Source organism: Episyrphus balteatus, chromosome 1 (genome assembly GCF_945859705.1).
Source record: "Episyrphus balteatus chromosome 1, idEpiBalt1.1, whole genome shotgun sequence".
NCBI lineage: Eukaryota > Metazoa > Arthropoda > Insecta > Diptera > Syrphidae > Episyrphus > Episyrphus balteatus.
In genome coordinates, this window is record NC_079134.1 from 155,693,340 (window position 1) to 155,714,442 (window position 21,103).

A 21,103-nucleotide genomic window follows, 5' to 3' on the forward strand; every position below is an offset into this window, starting at 1 on the left:
TGAAGAATTTTTTTTTGACTTGTGACATTAAGGAACTATACACACGAAGGATGTCTACACTATAAAGTTCGACAACGACTCGAAACGATGAAGCAACTCACAACGAAACGACGACCGAACGACATTGAAGCTCGATAGTGTAAAGAATAGAGTGCATTTTTTGTTAGCAAAGCTAAGCACTTCTGTGTTATATACTGGCTGCTATCAAATAGGGGTTACCTATTCATGAATGTTGCTTCGTCGTCGTGTCGTTGGTTGTGTCCTCGTCATTTTTCTAGTAAAAGTTTTTGATCATCCATTCAGTCATCGTGTTGCTGAAAATGGATTTTCCTTATTTAATTGAATGGTTTGTTGTCATTGTTGGATGGAAATAGATAAGAGAGAGAGAGAGAGGAAGAAAGGGGATAAAAATGATTGAGCCCGGGATTGAACAGGAGGATTTAGTACCTTTTTGTTGAAATTTTTTTTTATATAGATTTTTATTTTTTTATATAAAGGATATTTTGTATTTGTTTTTGAAGTGAAAGTGCCAGATGGTATTTTTTTCTTCTTTTTTTTTTTAAGTGAAGAGAAGGAAAGTACTTTCATATTCTATTCACGTGGGGAAATGTTAAATTGATGTTGACAAATTTGGATGGTTTGCTTTTCTTTTTTTTTTTTTTTGGAAAATGGACAGCTAATTGTTTGGCTAGATTTTAAATTCTTTTTGGTTTTATGGAAAGTTTCAGTATGAAGAAATAATAAAGTGACAGCTAATACAAAAAAAAAGTTTGAAATTCTTTTTGGTTTGTGTGGAATAAAAAAAAAACACGTATTCGCCACAGTGAACAATTATTTTCCGATACATTATGATTGTTTCATTTTATTTATTCAACTGTTCAAAACCTGGAATGTCGTAATAATAACAGTTTGGCCTATATGTTTGGAAGTCTTTTATCTTTACATTTAAGAAATTGTAAATTTTAAGCCAGATTTTGAAGAAAAAATACAAAAACTAATGTTGTAATTGTTTTTAAACTCACTACATAAACATAATACTTGAGCAAGACGAAACCTTTAAAGTTTTTTTCAGCGAGAAAAATATTTATAAATAGGTTTTTGAGACATTCATGATGTTTTAAAGTTTTTATCATTTTTTTTTAAGCATTCGGGTTATATCTGGAGTAATAAATGGCTAAAGTGAAACGATCTGACAAGAAACACCTATATAAAATAATTTTTATAATTTCCTAAGAATTTTTTTTTAAATTTACTCAGAGAAAAGTTTAAAACACAATATTACAATTTATAAAAATAATACAATTTTTTGGAATATTAGGATTTTTTTGTTCGAATTTACTCAAAGAAAAATTTGGACAATTCTTACGTAATTTGAAACATAAAATTACAATTTATAAGAAATAATACAATTTTTTGAATCACGTAAAATTTTGACAATTTTCACGTGATTTGAAACACAAAAGAAAAAAACAATTTCGTATGATTTGCAACATAAAAGCATAAACCTGAATGGTTGAAATAGGCAAATTTTGAATGATTTGAAACAAAAAAACAAGAAATAGGTACTAGAACAACTTGCACCTCCGAAGTTTAAGTCTAATTGGCACCAATTTATTTACTATAAATATTATTTGTTTATAAAAGTTGACATTAAACATAAGAAATCTGCAAGTTGCATTCCAATTTTGAAATTAACCGTTTTGAATGGCGAATTTAATGGATAATGGTGCATAAATTGGACCTTAGTCAAGATATTTAAAATTTGTAAGGGACTTTCAGCCAACAAAAATTAAAAATTCAATCAAATTGCAAAGTCTTTGGAATGCTCGAAAAGTTTTAAACTAATGAATGGGCCAACATACTTAACAATTTTTACCTATGGTTGAATTTTACTTTCCACAAAGAAGTAGAAAAACTCTGGTAAGTTATAAAAACAACACTATTAAAGTGTACAAAAGAAAAAGAATACATTATAACCTAAATTTTGATTGAACTATTCCCAAATCACGATTAAATTATTGTGGTGTATCTTGGTAACGCAGTTGTTTTTATCATACAAAATATTGCTGTCCCAGAGCATCAGTCTCATGATATAAGGAAGAAATTTTGCATTGTACTTGAATATTACTTCCAAAGTAATGTGATTTGAATTGTACAGCCTTGTCTACTCTGCGTTACTATAACGTTATTGGAGTTTAATTTAATTTATTTAAATTCCAATTTTTTAAACAGTTTTAGTTATTATTGTCATTTTTAAAGAGGAATAAACTTGACAAATTAGTAGCTTCAAAGCAATTGAAATAGATGCAAGTGCAATTTAACTGACCGTTGAGTTACTGTACTTGTGAGGTAAATTTAGACAAAATTTGTATCATTGATATTCTTCTACAGAGTTTTCATGATAACAGATTTGACAGTGAAGACATTTTTGTCTATTTTTCAATTAAGTTCATTTTTACGATATAGTTAGATATTGACAACTGCGTTACTGCTTCATTGCGTTACCGTACAGAATAAATTCATAAAATAGTACTTTTAGTTGGGATTTATTAGGTTTTGCGTTAAACTATACCTTTAATATAAGAGAGGATTCCGAATGGAATACAAACTAATTCATTGATTGTTTTATTAAAACAATCTAGATTTGTGAGTTTGAAGGTATTTAACTTATATTAAGTAGGTAACTTTAAATCTTTTCTTTTTATTTTATTTTCCTATCTATTAGAATCAACCTAATTTTTTGTTTAAACAGTTTGTAAGTAATTATACTACTCTGTTTCTGATCACTTAAAAATGATAAGGTATTTAAAAAATTTCTAAACCTCATTCATACGTCCCGATAAAGCGTCAGAAGTTGAAGCTTCTTTGTTTAATATGAACTATTTTTTGCTTTTTTTCCTCCATTTTAAGAAAAGTTAAAGTTTGTTAGTAGGTAAAGTAACGCAGCAGTTTAGTTCTTCTATAACTTTGTGAATTTGTCATAATATAGGAATATGGATGGTGTAACTTTTTTCTTATTTTTGTTAGAAATTGATGAAGACAATGCACTTGGTTTTTCAAGTCATAGCAAAACATCAAGAAAATTATTCAATTTTTTTTTACCATTTTTAATACCATTTAAAAACCAACAGAAGACACCCTAATCAACATCTTAGAATAAAATTTCATTAAAATTAATTGACCCTTTCTGACCCATTCATAAAAACTAGTTTTGGTGCAAGAAATTTCAAATTAAACATAACAATAAGTACAATAAAAGCTTTCACTTCTTTAACAACTTGACCGCTAAAAGATTCCAAGAAAAGTTTGAGCCAAATACTTGTTTAATTTTGATTTCAAAGGAGTTTTGAAAATTTTGCCCTTTCTTGTGAAAATCTTAAAAGCAAATTGTGGTCAATTGGTTTCCAATTATTTGTTCGAAATTAATCTTTAACTCAATGAATAACTTACCTGCACAGTTCCTTGTAGTCTTGAAAAGCAAATTTCTTCCTTTTTCATATTCAAGTATTCTTTTTCAAGTGATCTCTTTTCAAGATACTGAAACCTGCTGTTATTTATTTTATCTTTTGCATAAACAAAATTAAAAGGAAAAACAAAAATAAAGAAACTAGCAATCATTTATTTATTTTTCCTTTATTTTATCCCTTGTGCAGGATTTTTGTGCACAATTTTATCAACAAAAGAGAGAGAATATCACTTGTTTTCTTTTAATCAAGCAAAACTCATATTCCTTCTTTCTTTCATTTTCATTTTGTGTCTGCATAAATATAGTTCTCAACAAACTTGGTATATCCTAAAAAGGAATAAAATCTATCTTGAAAATTTCTTTCTAAGGGAATTTCGTTAGTGATTTTCATTTAGATTACACCACCAGGACTCTCACCTTCTCACTCCCACCAACAAAACCCACCTTGTCTTAATGCACACACAAGTTGTGTATGGAGTTGATATTATTTATATCATAAATTTATATATATTAACACACAAATTGTATATGAAATTCTATAATAGTTTTTCTTTTTCATATCCTTGTTGTGTACTACTACATAAATATTGCTCATTTGCAGGTCTACTATCCAGTCGTGTTCAGTTTATACAATCCACATGTTGTGTATACGCTGCAGGGCAAAGAAGTGCCACCTGAAACGGATCAACTATTGATTTCTCGTGATACTGGCTTCTGGCGTGACTTTGGATATGGAATGACCTGTCAGTACCGGTAAGTTTAAGTGATTCCATAAATCCTTCATGATTCCCATATGTTACAATAACATAACACACTCTTTTTTCTCCTCCTTCTTCTTTCTATTTCGTCGTTCTTCCTTTTTATACATAATAGTCCTTCATTCCTCTCCTCCCCTATTTCGTCCATTTATTACGACAAAATGTGCATAGCACAAGCTGGAAATATCCTTCTTTCTGGATAAAACTTCACCAATCCACTATACTTTCATCGCAATGGATAAGCATAACGTGTATGTTAATTTAACAGTATACTCTGAAAGAAAAGGCAAATCTTATATAATAAAAAAAACATGAGTTAAGGGAAATAAACAAGATTTTAAAAACAACAAAGAATTTAAAAAATTCCATAGTCAATTCTAATTGTCTCTAAAATTTTGATATTAACTAGTAAGTGGATTTATCCTAATATTTCTTCGACGTTTCGGTTGTGATCACAACCTTCTTCAGGAATCTATAATAAATACTCTTAATCTTAAAATACTTATTAAAAAGAAAATAAAAGGAGTTTTTAAGATCTTAAAAATCTCTAATTTTATCTGGATTGATTTTCTTTATTTTTATAATATTTTAAAAATTCAACTAATGAAGTCTTGAAAAAGAGGTTTCAATCAATCGAAATGTTTAAATAATGGACAGGTTCAGAAACGTTAATGACTAAATATTTAGGTAATTATTTGGCGGTCTTTGATTGGTCAACTGTCAAAAAAAAAATCCACCCAATTTATGTAATTTTATTGGAAACTGACTGTAAAGTAAAGCAAAAAAATTTTTCCTAAACATTTTGGAAAGTTTTTTTTTTAGCATGAGCATGACAGCTGATTGTTTTTAATTACAGAATTACGCTTACAGAATTAAATCTATTTGAGTGAAAAACGTGTAAAAAGTGCATTATCGGTTATAATAAAATTATTTATTTATTAAAGTAAGGTGAAATTTGGTGTCTGGCTCGTGCGATCTGTAAAATTCTCAAGTAAATTTTAAAACTTGACAATAATAGCGTATCCAAACTAATTTAGTTAACTTACTCAAATTTCCGTTCAGAAAATGACATTGCCTATACATATCTAGCCCCTAATATTTCCTGAACGTGCCCAATGAAATCTAAATTTCACATTTTATAAGAAATTAAAAATTTTGAACTTCTAATCAAAATGCAAGTCAAATACACCTAAATATTTAGCCTAAAATATTTCTATGCACAAAATGACTATAAATATTGCTCAACCCTTCGCAATCAGATCTCCTATTTCCCGTATTATTTGTATTTAAAATTATGTAATATTTCTAGTAACATAGGTTTGCTATACTGTTTTTCTGTATGTATAATATCAACGTTATTGACATCTGGTCTATGTCCTTCATCTATGCAATGCAAAGCATTTTTCGTAATAAAATATGAATTAATTTTTTAAATTTTTTTGACCATAAATATTATTAGTTGAATTTCGAAGACGAAAAAGTAAAATATATTACAGTTTTAAAAAAATAAATTAAAAATCACTTCAATTTCATTGGATTTTTTTGGTAAACATTAAATTTTTGTATTGAAATAATTAATTTTCTCTAAGATTTTTACTAATAAGGCCTTCAAACTTTTGTTTTTTAACCTTCAATAATAAGTGCTGTTGATTAAAAAAAAAAGTAACTTTTTGGTTAAAAAACTTAAAAAAAAAAAAAAATAATTAAAATTTTTTTTTTCAAAAACTTCTATGAAAAAAAGTTCTTCGAAAATGAAATATTTTTTTAATTTTTGTCATAAACTGTAATAAATATTGACATTTTCTTTTATGAATTTAAATAACAATTAATATGGCCAGCAAAATTTAAAAAATAAATGCATACTTTATTACAAAAAAAATCATGTGTGCAATTCACACGTGGTAGAAGTGAAACCTTAAAAAATCATTTTTCTTGAAAAAAAAAATAGAAAAAATCTACCTATTTTTATTCAACTTCAAATCCATGTTTTTTATATGACAACCTATATAAATTTTATATCATCTGAAAGCTTTTTGTCTTAGCTCAAAATATATATATCGATCAGGTATATGAGACATCTACAAAAAGAGCTAGAATTTTTTGAACTCGATCAATTTCCATAAAAAAAAGCGAAAAAACACGTATTTTTATTTTATCACGCTATTAAATTCATTTTTTCCCTAGCTCAAAATATATATATCGATCAGACCTATGAGACATCTACAAAAAGAGCTAGAATTTTTTAAACTCGATGAAATTTCATAAAAAAAAGCAAAAAAAAAAATTATTTTTATGTTCTCATGCTATTAAATCAATTTTTTTGTTTGACAACCTATACCATGTGAAAGCTTATTGTTTCACCTTGTATAATGATGTATAAATCTTATTTCAAAGATGTCTACAAGAGAAGTTAGAATTTGTTAAAGTCAACCATGTCGAATTTCCAGACTGAGATTACGGTATTTTCTACACTGGTAGCTGGTCATCGCCAACAGATCTACACAGGTGTTTTGAGGTATTTTTAAATTTCAATTTAAGATTGAGTAACTTGTAGAGCACATAACGTTATGTGTGATATATCAAATAAAAGGTTATGTTATCAGCATGCGTATTAAAGTTAAACCAAATTTGTATGTGCACTAGATCAAAAGATATAACGTGTGTTGGAAAAGAACATCTTTTTATCGTTATCTCCGAATTTTGAATATGAAATTAATTGAAATTTTGTACAATTTTAATTTATTTAATTACCTATCTACAGTACAAATTTCATTCATCTAACTATTAAAACAAAAAAGTTATAACAAGTTGAAGTCGTGTCGCGTTTTCGTTTCATCTTGCTTCAAATCACTATGATACTAAAGAAGTTTTCATTTCAAAAAATTTAAAAACGACAAAATTCTGAGTTCGAGGACCAGTTTTACAAAAACACTTCAATCAATTTTCTTTATTTTTTTTGCAAATAGTAATAAGTTTATAGCTTTTTAAAAATGTATATTTAAATATTGTAGGTGTTGCCGTTGTGTTTTATTTTTTTTTTTTGTTTGAAGTTAATTTGTGAGAAAATTGAATTTGTTGCTCAAACGATGGAAGATTGTACTTCACTCCCATATATTTTGTTCCTTTAATTTTCTAGACAATCTTTTTCCATTAATTAATTTATGAAATTAAAGCAAATTTTTGAAAACAAATTTTTTTTACAAAAATCTTCAAAAAACTTAAAAAAAAACCATATGGCAACAGCGGCAATGTTTAACCTTTAGGGGTTAAAGTATTTTTAATTACCTACGAATGTAAAAAAAAGATTATTATCAAAATCGGAGCTGTTCGGCCGGGTTCCCTAATATTGCCAATTTTTTTTTAGTTTTTTAGCTTAAGTTACTCCACTATTGGTAATAAACACAAAAATGATATCTAAATAAAATTAAAAAAGGTGCTATTCGCTATAAAATTATAAAAAATTATATATTATTGGAGTATATTTTGTATACCAATCTCAAGACCAAATTTACAGCTTTCGAAATGTTTTTTTTTTTTTTTTGTACTATTTAGAAACTGTTTAAAACATTTTTATACTTAAGTAAAATACCTTACCTTTCATCACCTACTGTCATTGTCTGCATCCTTAATCTTTTCATCTATCCTCAAATCAATATCTTCTCTTTAACTCGTGAAATTTCCTCTCTTTTACTATAACATTCTCTATTCTATATGTACACATTTTTTTTCTAACATATTTTTTTTTCTTTCTTTTTCCTGTCTGCATTAAAAATTCAGGTCAGATTTTCTAAAGATACGTGGCTTCGACGAGGAAATTGTGGGCTGGGGTGGCGAGGATGTAATGCTCTATCGGAAGTACGTTCGTTCGAATATTAAAATCATCCGTGCCACCGATCCGGGAATCTTCCACATATGGCATCCGAAGGTAAGCCAACGAAAATAACCCCAATGGTCCAATTGAAAATGTTGTTCCTTTTTTTGCTCTATCGTATGTACGTTGTACGTATTTGTATGTATAGAAGAAAAGGTATAAAGTTTCGTTCATATAAATTCGAAGTCCCAAAATTCTACACTTTTTCCAGTTACTGATTTTCAGGCTTTGATGAGCGGAGAAGCAGGAATCCTATTATATGGTTCTGCTGCTGCTTCTGCTGCTCCTTTCATCATGCATAGTGTGTCTAATTTTTTTTTCTTTCCATTTTCATTTTCATTTTTGTGTTTGTACTTGTTCGTTATCGTGTCAGTGTGTGGGATATGTGGGTGCATGTAAGGATGCATTGTATTTTCACTCTGTGCTGTGCATGATGGCATTATTTCATGGTCTCATGGTCGGTGATGATGATGAGTGCCACAAGTCACGTTTTGAGTCAAGCACTATAGCTAGCTAGCATCAATGTCTGTGATGTACTCTACTAATAAGCATTTTCTTTCTCTCTCTTTCTCTTTCGCCCTATCTTTTTTCTTTTCGTTTAGGTCTGTACTGGAGTAAGCAGTGGCCAACGCTTAACAGCCGATCAATATCGAGCCTGCATCAGGTCAAGGGCTCTCAATGAAGCCTCTCATGCTCAGCTAGGATTTTTGGCTTTCCGGGACGATATTGCTGCCCATTATCATGACAATAATACTCACATTCAGACAAATAGCATCCTGTCGTCGTCCTCGGGCAAAGGACATCATCCAGTGACACTTTTCGACCAGGCACAATCGCTGCCTGTTGTGGCAGCCAAGAACAATAGTGCCATTGCAGCTGCCTTACCAGTGGCCAAAAACATCAAGGACAATAACATCAATCCAGCAAGAGCTGGTGGTAAAAAAAATCGCTCAAGTGAAAATCGACGAAAACCAGCGACGGGGAACACTTGATTGTCAAACTGGGAGCATCAGGAGAGCATTTGGAAGGTTGAATTTTAAAAGAAATTTATAAAAAAAAAAAAGAAAAACAATCGACTTGGATTTGGTTTTGAATCTTTTTGGTAGAATATTATATTTTTGAACGTAAAATGAGTATTTTGCTATAAGTTTGAAGATTTTGTAAGTGTTGTGATAAATGATTGTTTTTTTTTTATTTTTCATGGGACAGCTTTCTTCTGAAGCTTATTATTTTTTAACAATTTTTATTTATTTTTTAAAACTGTTTTTTTTTTTTTTAATTTTATTTTATTTTCTGATATGTCCTTCAGTGAAATCTATGTACGTAAGTTTTTTAAAAGTCTTTGATGCAGCTGATGCAACTGACTATTAATGTTGTTGACTCATTTCAGGAAAAAAATTTTTAAAACTCTTTAACCAGAATTGATTGTTTCGAATAATGCAGATTTTTAATACAACTTGCTACGAATTTTATTGCATTTCGATTTGTAAAGTGTTATGTTTTTTTTTTCAAACAAAAAATATAACAAGTACAAGATGAAAGACAGTTTTCGATAACTTAAAGAACATTATTTTTTTTAAATTACTATTTTTCCTTTAAGTTTATAATTGTACTTAAATATTATTTTGTTTTCTGAATTTCATGCTCAAATTTTGTGATCCCAAGAATTCCCAACTTAAAATTGTGTATTATTATAAAAATTAGTTAAGGATATTCACAAATACATCCTTAAAAATTATTATATGTATTTTTTTATTTTTATTTTTTCTTTATACGAAAGAAGTAAATTTAATTTATTATTTCTTATTTATGATATACATATAAAAAATATAATTTGTAAATTAATTTTTGCATTATGTCATTGACAAAAGTTTATTTAGAGGAAAAATAAAAAAAATTTGTTCATCCATAAAAAAGATTTATTTCTTAATAAAAAAAAATTAGAACTAAGAAAATATAAAGTAAGAATATAAGATCTTAATCATAAAGTGATAAAAAAATAAAAATATTATACACAAATTAAAACGGAAATAATGTATTTCATTAATTTATATAGATTGTAATATAACATTTTTTTTTTTAAGATGATAGCTGATGATCACACTGTCAGATAAGTCCTAACGATATTTGCACAAAAAATAAAACTATAAATAAGTAGATAAATATAATTTAATATGGTGCAGTAAAAAAATATTGATTTTATTAATATATAATTTAAAATTAAGTTTAATGTAATAGAAGCTTATAATAATAAATAAGTAAATAATTATTGTATGCATATAATTATGTAAAAGTAAACATTACTTTATTTAATTTTTATTAGAAATTTGTAAATAATTTAATATTAGTCAACTTTTCTTTTTGTACATAATTAAATAGATATAATAAATTCCTAATAAAATTTAAATGAAAATTGGTAAAATAAGAAAATTTAATAAAATTGAGTTTTTAGCAAAGAAAAATATATAATAAAAAAAAAAAAAACAAAAGAACTAGACATTGAAAATGTAATCAAGGCTTCCTTATATACCATGTAAATGGGGTCGCAAACTAGAAATTTAATATAATTAATATGATATAAGAATTCAATATAAATAAAACAAGTAAACGAAATATTTAAAATAGAGCAACTTTGTTTTAATTTTTTTTTTTTTAATTTGCAGGGTGTAACAAAATTGAATAAAGTAAAAAAAAAAAACAATGGCACTACCGTAAGTAAATTTAATAGGCCTCTATTACTTGGCTGAATCTTAAGTTTTGAAGATTGAAGTAGTACCTATACAAAAAAAAGAAGTTTTTTCTATTACAAGAAAAGGAGCAAATTAATGGCAACGCTCTTTTTAAATAATCGTTTTCAGTAAATAGCCAGTCACTCTTCTACTCCAATTTGCTGCAAAAACAAATAGCTCCTGTCAAGAGTGTTTGAAATTCTACTTAAATCTCATTAATTTAAATTTACAAAATGTCAACATAATCATCATACACACATTCTCTAATGGTTTCCTGGTTAGAACAATTTTAGTAAAAAGTGTCAACGAACAGAAACAAATCGGACCATAATTGAGATTATTTTCAGCTCCAGTACTTTCACATATAGAGTGCGTGGCAGCAACAGCCAGCAGCAGTTTCGTGTTACTGACCTTTGTTTAAATTTAAAGAAAAATCTAAATCAGATCTTTGTTAATAATATTTGTTCAGAAACTTCCTCATAATTCCCAACGATGCGTTAAAATCTCGTCAACCAACAACAAAAAAATAGGTGATCAAAAATTAAAAAAAGAATCAACGATCTTACCATGAAATTTATGAGTTCATTCCAATTAAAGAAGCAAAAACTTGCTACACATTTAGACAGAAGAACACTCGAAATGGCAAAATATATAATGACTGCAGAGAAGAACCCTATTCCAAGGTCAGTGGTCTTCAAAAAATAAATACACAATAAATTAACAGTGCGAAAGATTGAGACTCTGTGACTCCATATTTAATGCGGTGATGACATTGCCCGCCGCCACCGGCTATGCTTCGATGAGGAACCAAAACTTAAACATTTTGTAATACTCAAGCCATAGCCTTGAAATTTTTTGTTATATGTATTTAATTTTTGACATCAACCATATTGGCTGTATTATGGTGAGTTATGAAATATAAGGGCTGCAGTTGAGTTGACGGACAAATTCATGTTGCGCGGTTGGGTGCTTCTCGCATAGTTCTGGTTGATCCATATTATTGCTGATGGTAAATCGACGGCGACAAAGTTTATGGTTTGCGACGAAATATTGACAATCGCAATGATCATGGTGTATATAATGGAGACGCACACTGGTGGACAGAGGGCAGAATAGGTGATGAAATTGAATGATTTTCATCTAATTAAAGGCCAAAGGTTACCACACGGTCGAAAGTTCTTGCTTTGGAAAGGATTTTCTTAAAATTGCAAAACTTATTAAAGCAATAACTAGTGTAATTCCAATATTTCTATTGTTAATGAAGCTACAATAAATTTGAATTTTAATTCTATTAGTTAAGTTTTACAAGGCTTATCGAAGTTCGCTTAAACTTCGTAAAACGCTTCTTAGCAATAGCTACGAAGTTATAACTTCTTTAAGAAAATTTCTTCTAAAAAGCTTAAAAGAAGCCTATATCAAGTTATAACTTGTGTAATTTCAATTTTTCTATTGGTAACGAAGCTGCAATAAATTTGAATAAATTTTATTTTAAAGAGTTCAATACTTGCCCTTTTTTGTAAACAAAAAAAAAAAACACATGCAAATGAGTTGATGACCCTGGCACAAATGCCCAAGCTTTGATTGTTAACATAATTTTTTGCCAGCACTTTTCCAGTCAGGTTAGGATATGGAATGTTTGGAAATTGAGACCTTAAATTCATTGATTAGAATTTCCATGGAATAGCAGTAATTGACCTGATGATGGACGTCACATAATAGCAATAAGAAAATCAATGATTAAAGTTTCTTTTTGGTAAATAAGTACTATCACATATCCTCGTACATAAATATATAATGCTTTGATTTATTACCAAACTAAAGCAGCACCTTGAGAAATTAATGGCTGGATGAGTTTTTCTTTTGTTCTTGAAATTCTTTTTTCGTGGAACACTTAATCAGCACAAACAAAAAAAAGTAAACAACACAAAACAAAACTTGAATTAAGGCGAAGAAAATCATCTCCGGGAAATTAATTTATTTGCCAATTGGTGTAACTCGGTGTGAACAATCAGAAAAAAAAAAAAAAATGTGACAGCTCTAGCTGGTCAAAACAATAATGGAATATGTCAGAGTTCTTGCTGTTCATTTAGCATGACGAAAAGACTATTTATCTTTGTTAAGTAATTTAAATGACTTTTTGCCATCCAAGAAAATAAAGTTACAAGAAATAAATTGAATCAGAGTTTGATTTAGTATCTCAAAAAAACAATAATAAAAAAGAATGATTTCATTTCATCTCATCTTTGAAATTTATAGCGACTATTAAAGTCGTACCAAAGAATTTTTTTTTTTTAATATACCTTAAACTTATGTTGAGGTAAGCTTTAAAGTGTCAAGGATTCTTCTAAATGAAGCAATGTAACCAGAAACCGAAGCACTATGTTATTCCAAATTTTTTTCTACATAACTGAGTCTTAAGAAAATTACTTTAAAATTGTTAGAACAAAACAAAATTTAGGTCCAATTTATTCACACTCCATTAAATTTAAAGTCGCCATTAAAAAAGGGAAATTTTAAAATTTGTATGCGATTTGACAGTTTTATAATTTTTAATGGAGCCTTTAAAAATAATGGAGAGTGAATAAATTGGGCCTTATAGGAATTTATTGAAAAAAAAAAAAAAAATATGCTTTATTATTAGAAAAGTTGTTTTTCATCAAAAAGCTGTCGTTGCTTAGAAAAGAACGTGATTTAAAAAAAATATTAGCTTTTACAAATTCAGGTATGTGATTCAGTCTGTTTTGGTGACTTAAAGAACCCATTTTGTACATTTGTCAATGAAAAATCTTAAATATCGTATTCAATATGAAAGTACATTTAATAACGTTTCCAGAAAGGAAATCTGTGCTTTTGTTACAATTCAGAAATGTAACGGATGTGACTTTTTTTCTGAAACGGGTGTTACTTTGTATGAAAAACACGTATTAATTTATACTGCATATACAAAAATGAAGAAAATATCAATATCTTCAAAAATGAAATATTTAAGCACTATTTACACAATAAATATAATTTATTAATGTCAGAATCTGAGTAGGTATACATCCGAATAATTGACTCGAGACTTTTTTGACCAAATTATTTCAATTCTACATAAAAATGCGCATCCACGATAAAAACAGTTTATTTTAGGCTTTTTAAATAATGCTTGCTCTGAAAACTTTTACCTACTCAAAAAATACATATTTTTTAATTTTTAATGTAAAAAAAATTAAACTAATATGAAATTGTTAATGAAAAAAGTATAAGAATTGAAATACCATCATTTAATTTCTTATACGTTCGCTTTCATATTTTGCTTATTAGTGGTCAACTTGCATGGAATTAACCATAAACGATCAAGAGTATAAGTCATTTTGTGTTTAGTTCAAGTTTTTTTTTCTGCTTCTACTTTTGAAGTAGAGCAAATGAGTGAGAAGTGTCAAACAGCAACTGATATGTTTGATTGAGACAAAAATTTGATACAAAATGGGCATATACAGAAGTCTTATTTGGTTTTTAAAATTTAAAGAAGTCGTACTTGGTTTTCAAAACAGACTTTGTTTTCTAAACTTATTTTGTTTGAAGTCATTTGTTTTCGCAATATCAAAAAAAAAAAAAAAAAAATATCATATATCTTGAAGTTAACCAAAAATGATCTTTACTTTATCTTTTTTTGTAAATATGTTTTTAATGGATTGATAAAAAAAAATTAATAGATCTAGTAACACAACATAAATGTTGTATTTATTCAAGGACAAAATGGTATTTCAATATTTTTTTTTGAAACCACTATCATTCGCATTTACTCGTTGTTTCACATTAATATCTAACATATTTAATGTAAATAACCATACCCAAATATAAATTTTGCTTTAATAAAGTCTTTATGATCATTAAGTTGCTTCTGTAAAGCTAAAACAAAAGAGCTGAGCAGCGAACCTTATGTTTTTTATTTTGTATTTATTATTTTAAATGGAGCACTTAGTAGATGGCAGATCCGTAGCCAGCAATATTTTTTTTGAAAATAAGATACATGCAAATACCGTAAGTGTGTAAGGAATTTGAATAATAAGTTGATTTTATTATAGTACTTACGAACATATGAAACTTTCATAATATAATCACTCATTTTTAAAACTAGCATTTTTCATCTAAATATAGATAGATTTTTTTTTTATTTTAAGTTTCTTAACTAAATATAAAAATGAAAACATAGCAAACAAAAACTTCTTATTTTGTGTAAAAAAAAAGAAACAAATTCACTTTAACACAACCACAAATATACAAAATGAACTATTATCTCTGCCAACTGTTGAAGGATCACCATTATTTTGCCACATTTCATTTTGTTTGCCAAATATATAACTTTTCCAAAAACAAATTCAATTTATTCTCAAACAAAAAAGTTCAAGCTGCCAAATCGATTTAAATACACAACTTTCCTTTGGATCTGCATAATGCCGCATAAAATTTATGATACCTTTCTTGCAAGTTAGTTTTAAAAAAAATATATTCCCGAATCCCTTCCCAATTCTATATCTAGTGTATTTTTAGTTTACACAATGTATGATAGTTTCGTATTCATTTTTTTATTTGGCCTGCTTTAGATCTACAACAACGGCTTCTGCTTTGTCTGCCTGCTATTACTATCAACTCAATCAACATAACTAACGCAGTTAACCTTTGGCTCATGAAATGCAAAACAAACTCCCAGCCAACCATGGCCTTAAACAGTCTTCAAACCCCCCCTCAAGATCCAGAGTGCAGTCTTGTATATTTCTTGCAGATATTTAAAAGAAGATTCTCAAGTAGTGAAAACCTGCAGGATAGCTACACCATCTACTATTTACGAGTATGTGAAGTTTTCTTTTGTTTGTACTATTTCCCATTTGTATATCCTTCTTCTGGGCATTATTATTGGCAAGTTCTTCACTTCGTTCACATTCACATGGCATTCAGTTCCGTATCCGCACTTGTTAAAAGAATTCACTAAAAATATCTTCTTTCTGTGGAAGTGGAATAATAGAAGTAGTTGGGAATCGGAGTCTCACATTGAAACTAAAGCTAAAGAAGCACTTAGCATTCAAGAGCCAAATGGAAATTAAATTGATAGCTGAGCATATTGGCGCACTTCTAATGCGCATTCATCCTCTACACCCGAGCATTTCGCCGCTTTAAAGTAGAGTGAATGTATCTACTTCTTGTTCTTCATCTTGGTTCTGCATTTCTGCATCAATTTCCAACTTTCTTCTTCATTTCTTACCCTGCAGCTGCTGTAGCAGTATAGTAGAATAGCAAAGCTTTATTATTCCTTTGGCAAAGAGGAAGCTTAAGTGAATGCTAAAGAATGTAAGAGGAATGTTGAAACAAAGAAAATGTTATCTGGTGTGTTTTTTTTTCAACTTTTTCTTTTAATTTTAATTTTTCTTCACTTTGTCTGGGAGTTTTGTGGGACTTAAAAACTAACAAAAAAAAAAAAACTTAAAAAAAAAAAACAAAAAAAGGATTCAGCGCATATCCTTTGGTAATTACTTCAGTAGTTTTTTTTCTTCTGTAGTATTTTTCTGTGCTTCAGACGAAGAAGAATTCAAATTACATTTAGATGCAGAAAAGATTTCCAGTTTGCCAGGATTAAAAGATAAGAGCTTCTTCTGTTCGTTTTTATTTTTTTTTTATGTGGGAGTTGAAATTGTTTTATGAGTTCTGATCCAAATCTAAGGAAAAAAACAAATTAAATCTTTAACGAAAAAAAAAATTGAAGAGCACTAATGGAAGATTGAGCCATTAAGGCCCATTTGCTCATACTAGTCATAAATTCTAGTCTTAGATAGGACGAACATAACTCTTATGTTTTACTTAGTTTATTCTAAGTTTCTAAAAAATATTTATGTTCATCCTAGCAACGATTTACTTTCATGCGAGAAATCGCTGAGAACTTCAATTTAAAATGTCAAACAACACAAACGTCAGTTAATTTAAATTGTTTTTGAGCAATTTACCGAAAATAATTTAACAAATTTATTATTTTGGCAATTTTAATTGCAGAAAAAAAGTGTAAAATAGTGAAAGTGGCAATAAAAGTGTATTTAATTTAATAAAAAAATTATTTATTTGACAGAATTTGTTTTGTAAATATTTTTGTTTGTCAAAAATTATATATGACCAATATAAAAACAAAAAGTGAACAGTGTTTCAAAAATGTGTGTTGTAAATTTTACCACCGGTAAATGGTTAATGTTAATGAATGTGAGTAAATATATATTAAATTGAAAATATATTTCCTTTTTTACCACATGCATCAATTTTTGAAGCCGCTTTCTTTCTGTTTTGGTCAATAAAATACTTTAAATAGAACATAAAACCCTTAAGTTCTACTATTTCTTCCCCCTAAGTTATGTCAAACTTAGAGCAATTTATGACCCAATTTTGAGTTTGTGCAAACCACTATGTTTAATTTAAGGGTTTATGTTTCACATAATTATTTAAGACTCGTTTCAGCAAATGGGCCTAAGACTAGGTATTTTAAACCTTAAGGTGTCTCAGATTAAAAATTGATTTTTTTGTTTTCGAAGAATGGTATAAATTATGCATCAATATCTTTTGCTTTGAACAACTTGAATTTTTCAATTGAACTATGCGATTAGGAGGTAAGAAAGATGTTAACTTTTCAAAACTTTCATAAAACTTGTAAAATATTAAAATTTTCATCCAAATTTCTGCACGAAATATTATTTCAAAGCTCTTGAAGTGAAATTATTCAAAACTGCTTGAGTTATGCTTCCTGCCATTTTTTACAATACAAGACAGGTACGGATATTCTCTGTGAAGACGCCATTTTGTGATAATTTCTTATGAATTTTTTTTTTGTAATTTTACTTAAATACCTTCCTAATGACTTACATACTTCATAAAGTGCATAATGTTTTTGAAAAAAAAAAAAAAAATATATATAATAAAATTCGTAGATATTATTGATTTACACATCTAAAATCTAAATTTGAAAAAATCATTGTCCTGTTTTCGAAATATTGATATTAAAAAAAAAAAAAATCTTAGAACCTAAAATCAAATTTTTGAAAATAGCTAATTGTTGATTTTTATTATTATATCAGTGTTTTTGTTGCACCGTTCGACTCCCAAGATAGCCCAATACCTACAACTTTCTTGTAACAAAAAATTTTTTAATTTTCTTTTTATTACCTACGTATACAACGAAAATATAATACGCATGACTTCGCCACACTAACTTGCTCTTAAGGTTAAAGTTGATTGAATACTCAAGCTTTCTAAAAATATATTAAGAATATTTTCAATTTAACTTGATTCGAAATTCATTAAAAAATAAAAAAAGAAAAATAATATAAATTTTGATTTTGAAATTTTACAAAAACTTCTTTTTGAGTGACAAATAAGCCTGAACTACATAGAAACACAAATGTCGTTTTCTATTAGTTTCACTCAAGGATTCACTGATTCTGAAATCCAATAAAACAGTCTGAATCGCTTCCACTCAATTCTAAAATTTTAAATCTGTATTGGTGAATAATCAAATAATTTTTTTTTTTAATTTTGTACTATTAAATTTGATTTGACATTTAATTATTTAAATATCAGTGATTTTGAGTGAATTCTGTTTTGAAATTAAAAAGAGAATTTTTATTCTGAGAAGCGTTCTGTCATAACTCATAAGGCTTTTGAATGATTCCGGACGCTTCCGGAGAGCCAATCGAAAACGACAAAAGTGAAAAAAGTACAAAAAAGTTTCTAATGTCGTTTTCGATTGGTTTCACTCAAGGATTCACTCATTCTGAAATCTAATGGCGTTTTCGATTGGCTCTCCGGAAGCGTCTGGAATCATTCAGAAGCCTTCTGACAGTGTTTTATTCGCACAAAACTGACAGACAGAACGCTTCTCAGAAGAGAAATTCTCTTCTCGATTTAAAATCAGAAGCATTCAAAATTGTCATTTAAAAATTTAAATTAAATTAAAATTAAAATTAATAAAAAGATTGAAATGGGTACCTTAATGCAGTGGAATGATTTTTTTTTAACATTTTCTTCTTCCGTCGTCTTCAGATTTTTAATTTTTATAATTTTTTCGTTTGAAAAAAAAAAATAATATCAATATTTGACATTTGAAATTTTACAAACACAAAATAAAAAACAGAATTGAGTGGAATCGACTTGGCCTGTTCCATTCGATTTCAGAATGAGTGTATTCTTGAGTGAAACCAATCGAAAACGACATAATAAAACAGTTTGAATCCATTCCACTCAATTTTGTTTTTTTGTGCTTGTGTAAAATTTTAAATGTCAAATATTTTTAGTATTTTTTTTTCTTGCAAACAAAAAACATTGAAAAATTATAATTTTGAAGACTACGCTGAAGAAGATGATGATATCAATTGTTCCATGGCATTTATTTATCCGTTTTTGTTTTGTAATTAATTTCAATTTTAAAAAAATAATAAATTCTTGAATGAAAAACCAAAAATTTTGACGGAGTTTTTTTTTTTTGACATGTGTGTGTTCATGTATTAGTGCTTCTTGAGTGGGTTCTGAATTGAAATCGAGAAGAGAATTTCTCTTCTGAGAAGCGTTCTAGCTGTCATTTCAAAGCCAAAATATAAAAATAATAAAAAAAAAAACAAAATAAAACGGTTTCAGAAGGCTTCTGAATGATTCCGGACGCTTCCGGGGAAACGACATAATTTTTCAAATAATTTTAATTTTTAAATGTCACATCAATAAAATTATTTTTGTTATTTTGTACTTTCGTTTACTTTTTTTAACTTTTTTTGACTTTGTGTTTCGATGTAGTTCTAGCTATAGACAAACAAAGTTTAAAAAAAATTCCTATAATCGTTTTCAAAAAATTGAAAAAAAACTTGATTTTTCAAAAAAAAAAAAAAAAAATTGATTATTTTTTCAACAATGCAATAAATATTTTTTTGAACTGTTTTTTAAAGTATTTATATCAGGATTATTAAATCGATTTTCGTTGAAATCGGGTTCGTCGATAACTAGGTACATCAAGAAAACGGTTCTATGACAGGTACTGCTATAAAAGGGCAAATATTTGTTGCATATCAAAATGTAGGACCTTATTTGCCACAGGTCATTTGAACGAAGAATCTGGAATTTAAAATGTGTTTCTTGCATAACGGAAAGTGCTCCATAATTTTGATGATCTGTTAGTGAGTATCTAAGTTATTCAGTTAGTTACGGTTATTGTGATTTTTTAAGACTTATATCTCAGGAATTACTTACGCTAAGTAGCTGAAATAATGCAGTTTCTGGAGCTAAACAAATTTTGTATGACTTGTTCTTTATGGGTTATATGAACCCCAATTCCCACCAAACTGAATCGAATATTTCATGCAAAATAGAGTTCAATTCTTGAAATGATCCGCCAGGGTTCAAGTCTTTAAGGTTTGAAAATTCTTCATTACCAAAATACCACATTCAAATTTTGTGTGTTGAAATAGTGCCTGAAATAGTGTTCTTGTATTTGAACTCGACCCTTTGTCATCCGCACATCTTAATTTATTCACCATGAACCAGTGTAGTCACCGTATTCGGTCGCACAGATACATGGTCGACTGGTCACCAGATATGTTCAATTTTCAAATATCCATTCGCACCCTATTCGACCGTTATCGTCGTATTGCCTTCGTTTTACCCTCTTTTAAACCCAAATCCAAAAGTCAAAGCTAAAGTGTCTGGCGTTCTACGTTGAACAAAAGGACAAGAATTTAAAATTTTAATTAGAATTACGCCTTTCAAGGCACCACACACGGGGAAAACAAGAGTATACCTTACTGAACGTATAGTTGTAGGGTATGTATCTGAATTTAAAACGGAAGCAATCTAACTGCACTTAGAAGAGAGAACTATTTCCCTAGGCTGAGTTAAAACCGGGTAACATTCGGTAAATTGCCACCTAATGCTTCTCTCGAGTGTTTCCTCCTCGTTTCATCAACGATTTTACTTTGTACCACACCGGAAGTCTTTTGGTAACAGACACAAACCGTTAGTTAGAAGTTTTGTAAAATAAAACAAACAGTGAAATGCAGAAGTCAAATAAAACCGTGGAATTTATCACTTTCTGTGTTGCTGCACTCAGGCACAGAGGCACCGCATTAAAATGAAAATGCGTTTGCATATTCATGTGAAACCATATTCAGTGAGAGAGAAATATTTTCTGCAGATTGCACAAGAGTAATAATATCTTAGATGAGCTTGCTCGCTCTGTGATGATATGATGTCCTGGAAAAAGATTTTGAAAATTTGTGCT

The 21,103-nt window shown here is 28.5% G+C and overlaps 1 protein-coding gene across 1 annotated transcript in view; it reads left to right on the top strand.

Moving 5' to 3' along the window:
* Positions 1-9,309, top strand: part of LOC129921184 (chondroitin sulfate N-acetylgalactosaminyltransferase 2) — a 180,383-nt gene extending 171,074 nt beyond the window's left edge. The window contains exons 7-9 of the mRNA XM_056002909.1: positions 4,068-4,219; positions 8,002-8,149; positions 8,698-9,309. Coding sequence (XP_055858884.1) covers positions 4,068-4,219; positions 8,002-8,149; positions 8,698-9,087 — 690 coding nt within the window. The 3' untranslated portion in view covers positions 9,088-9,309. The remainder of the gene's footprint in view (positions 1-4,067; positions 4,220-8,001; positions 8,150-8,697) is intronic.
* Positions 9,310-21,103: the final 11,794 nt, after the last annotated feature.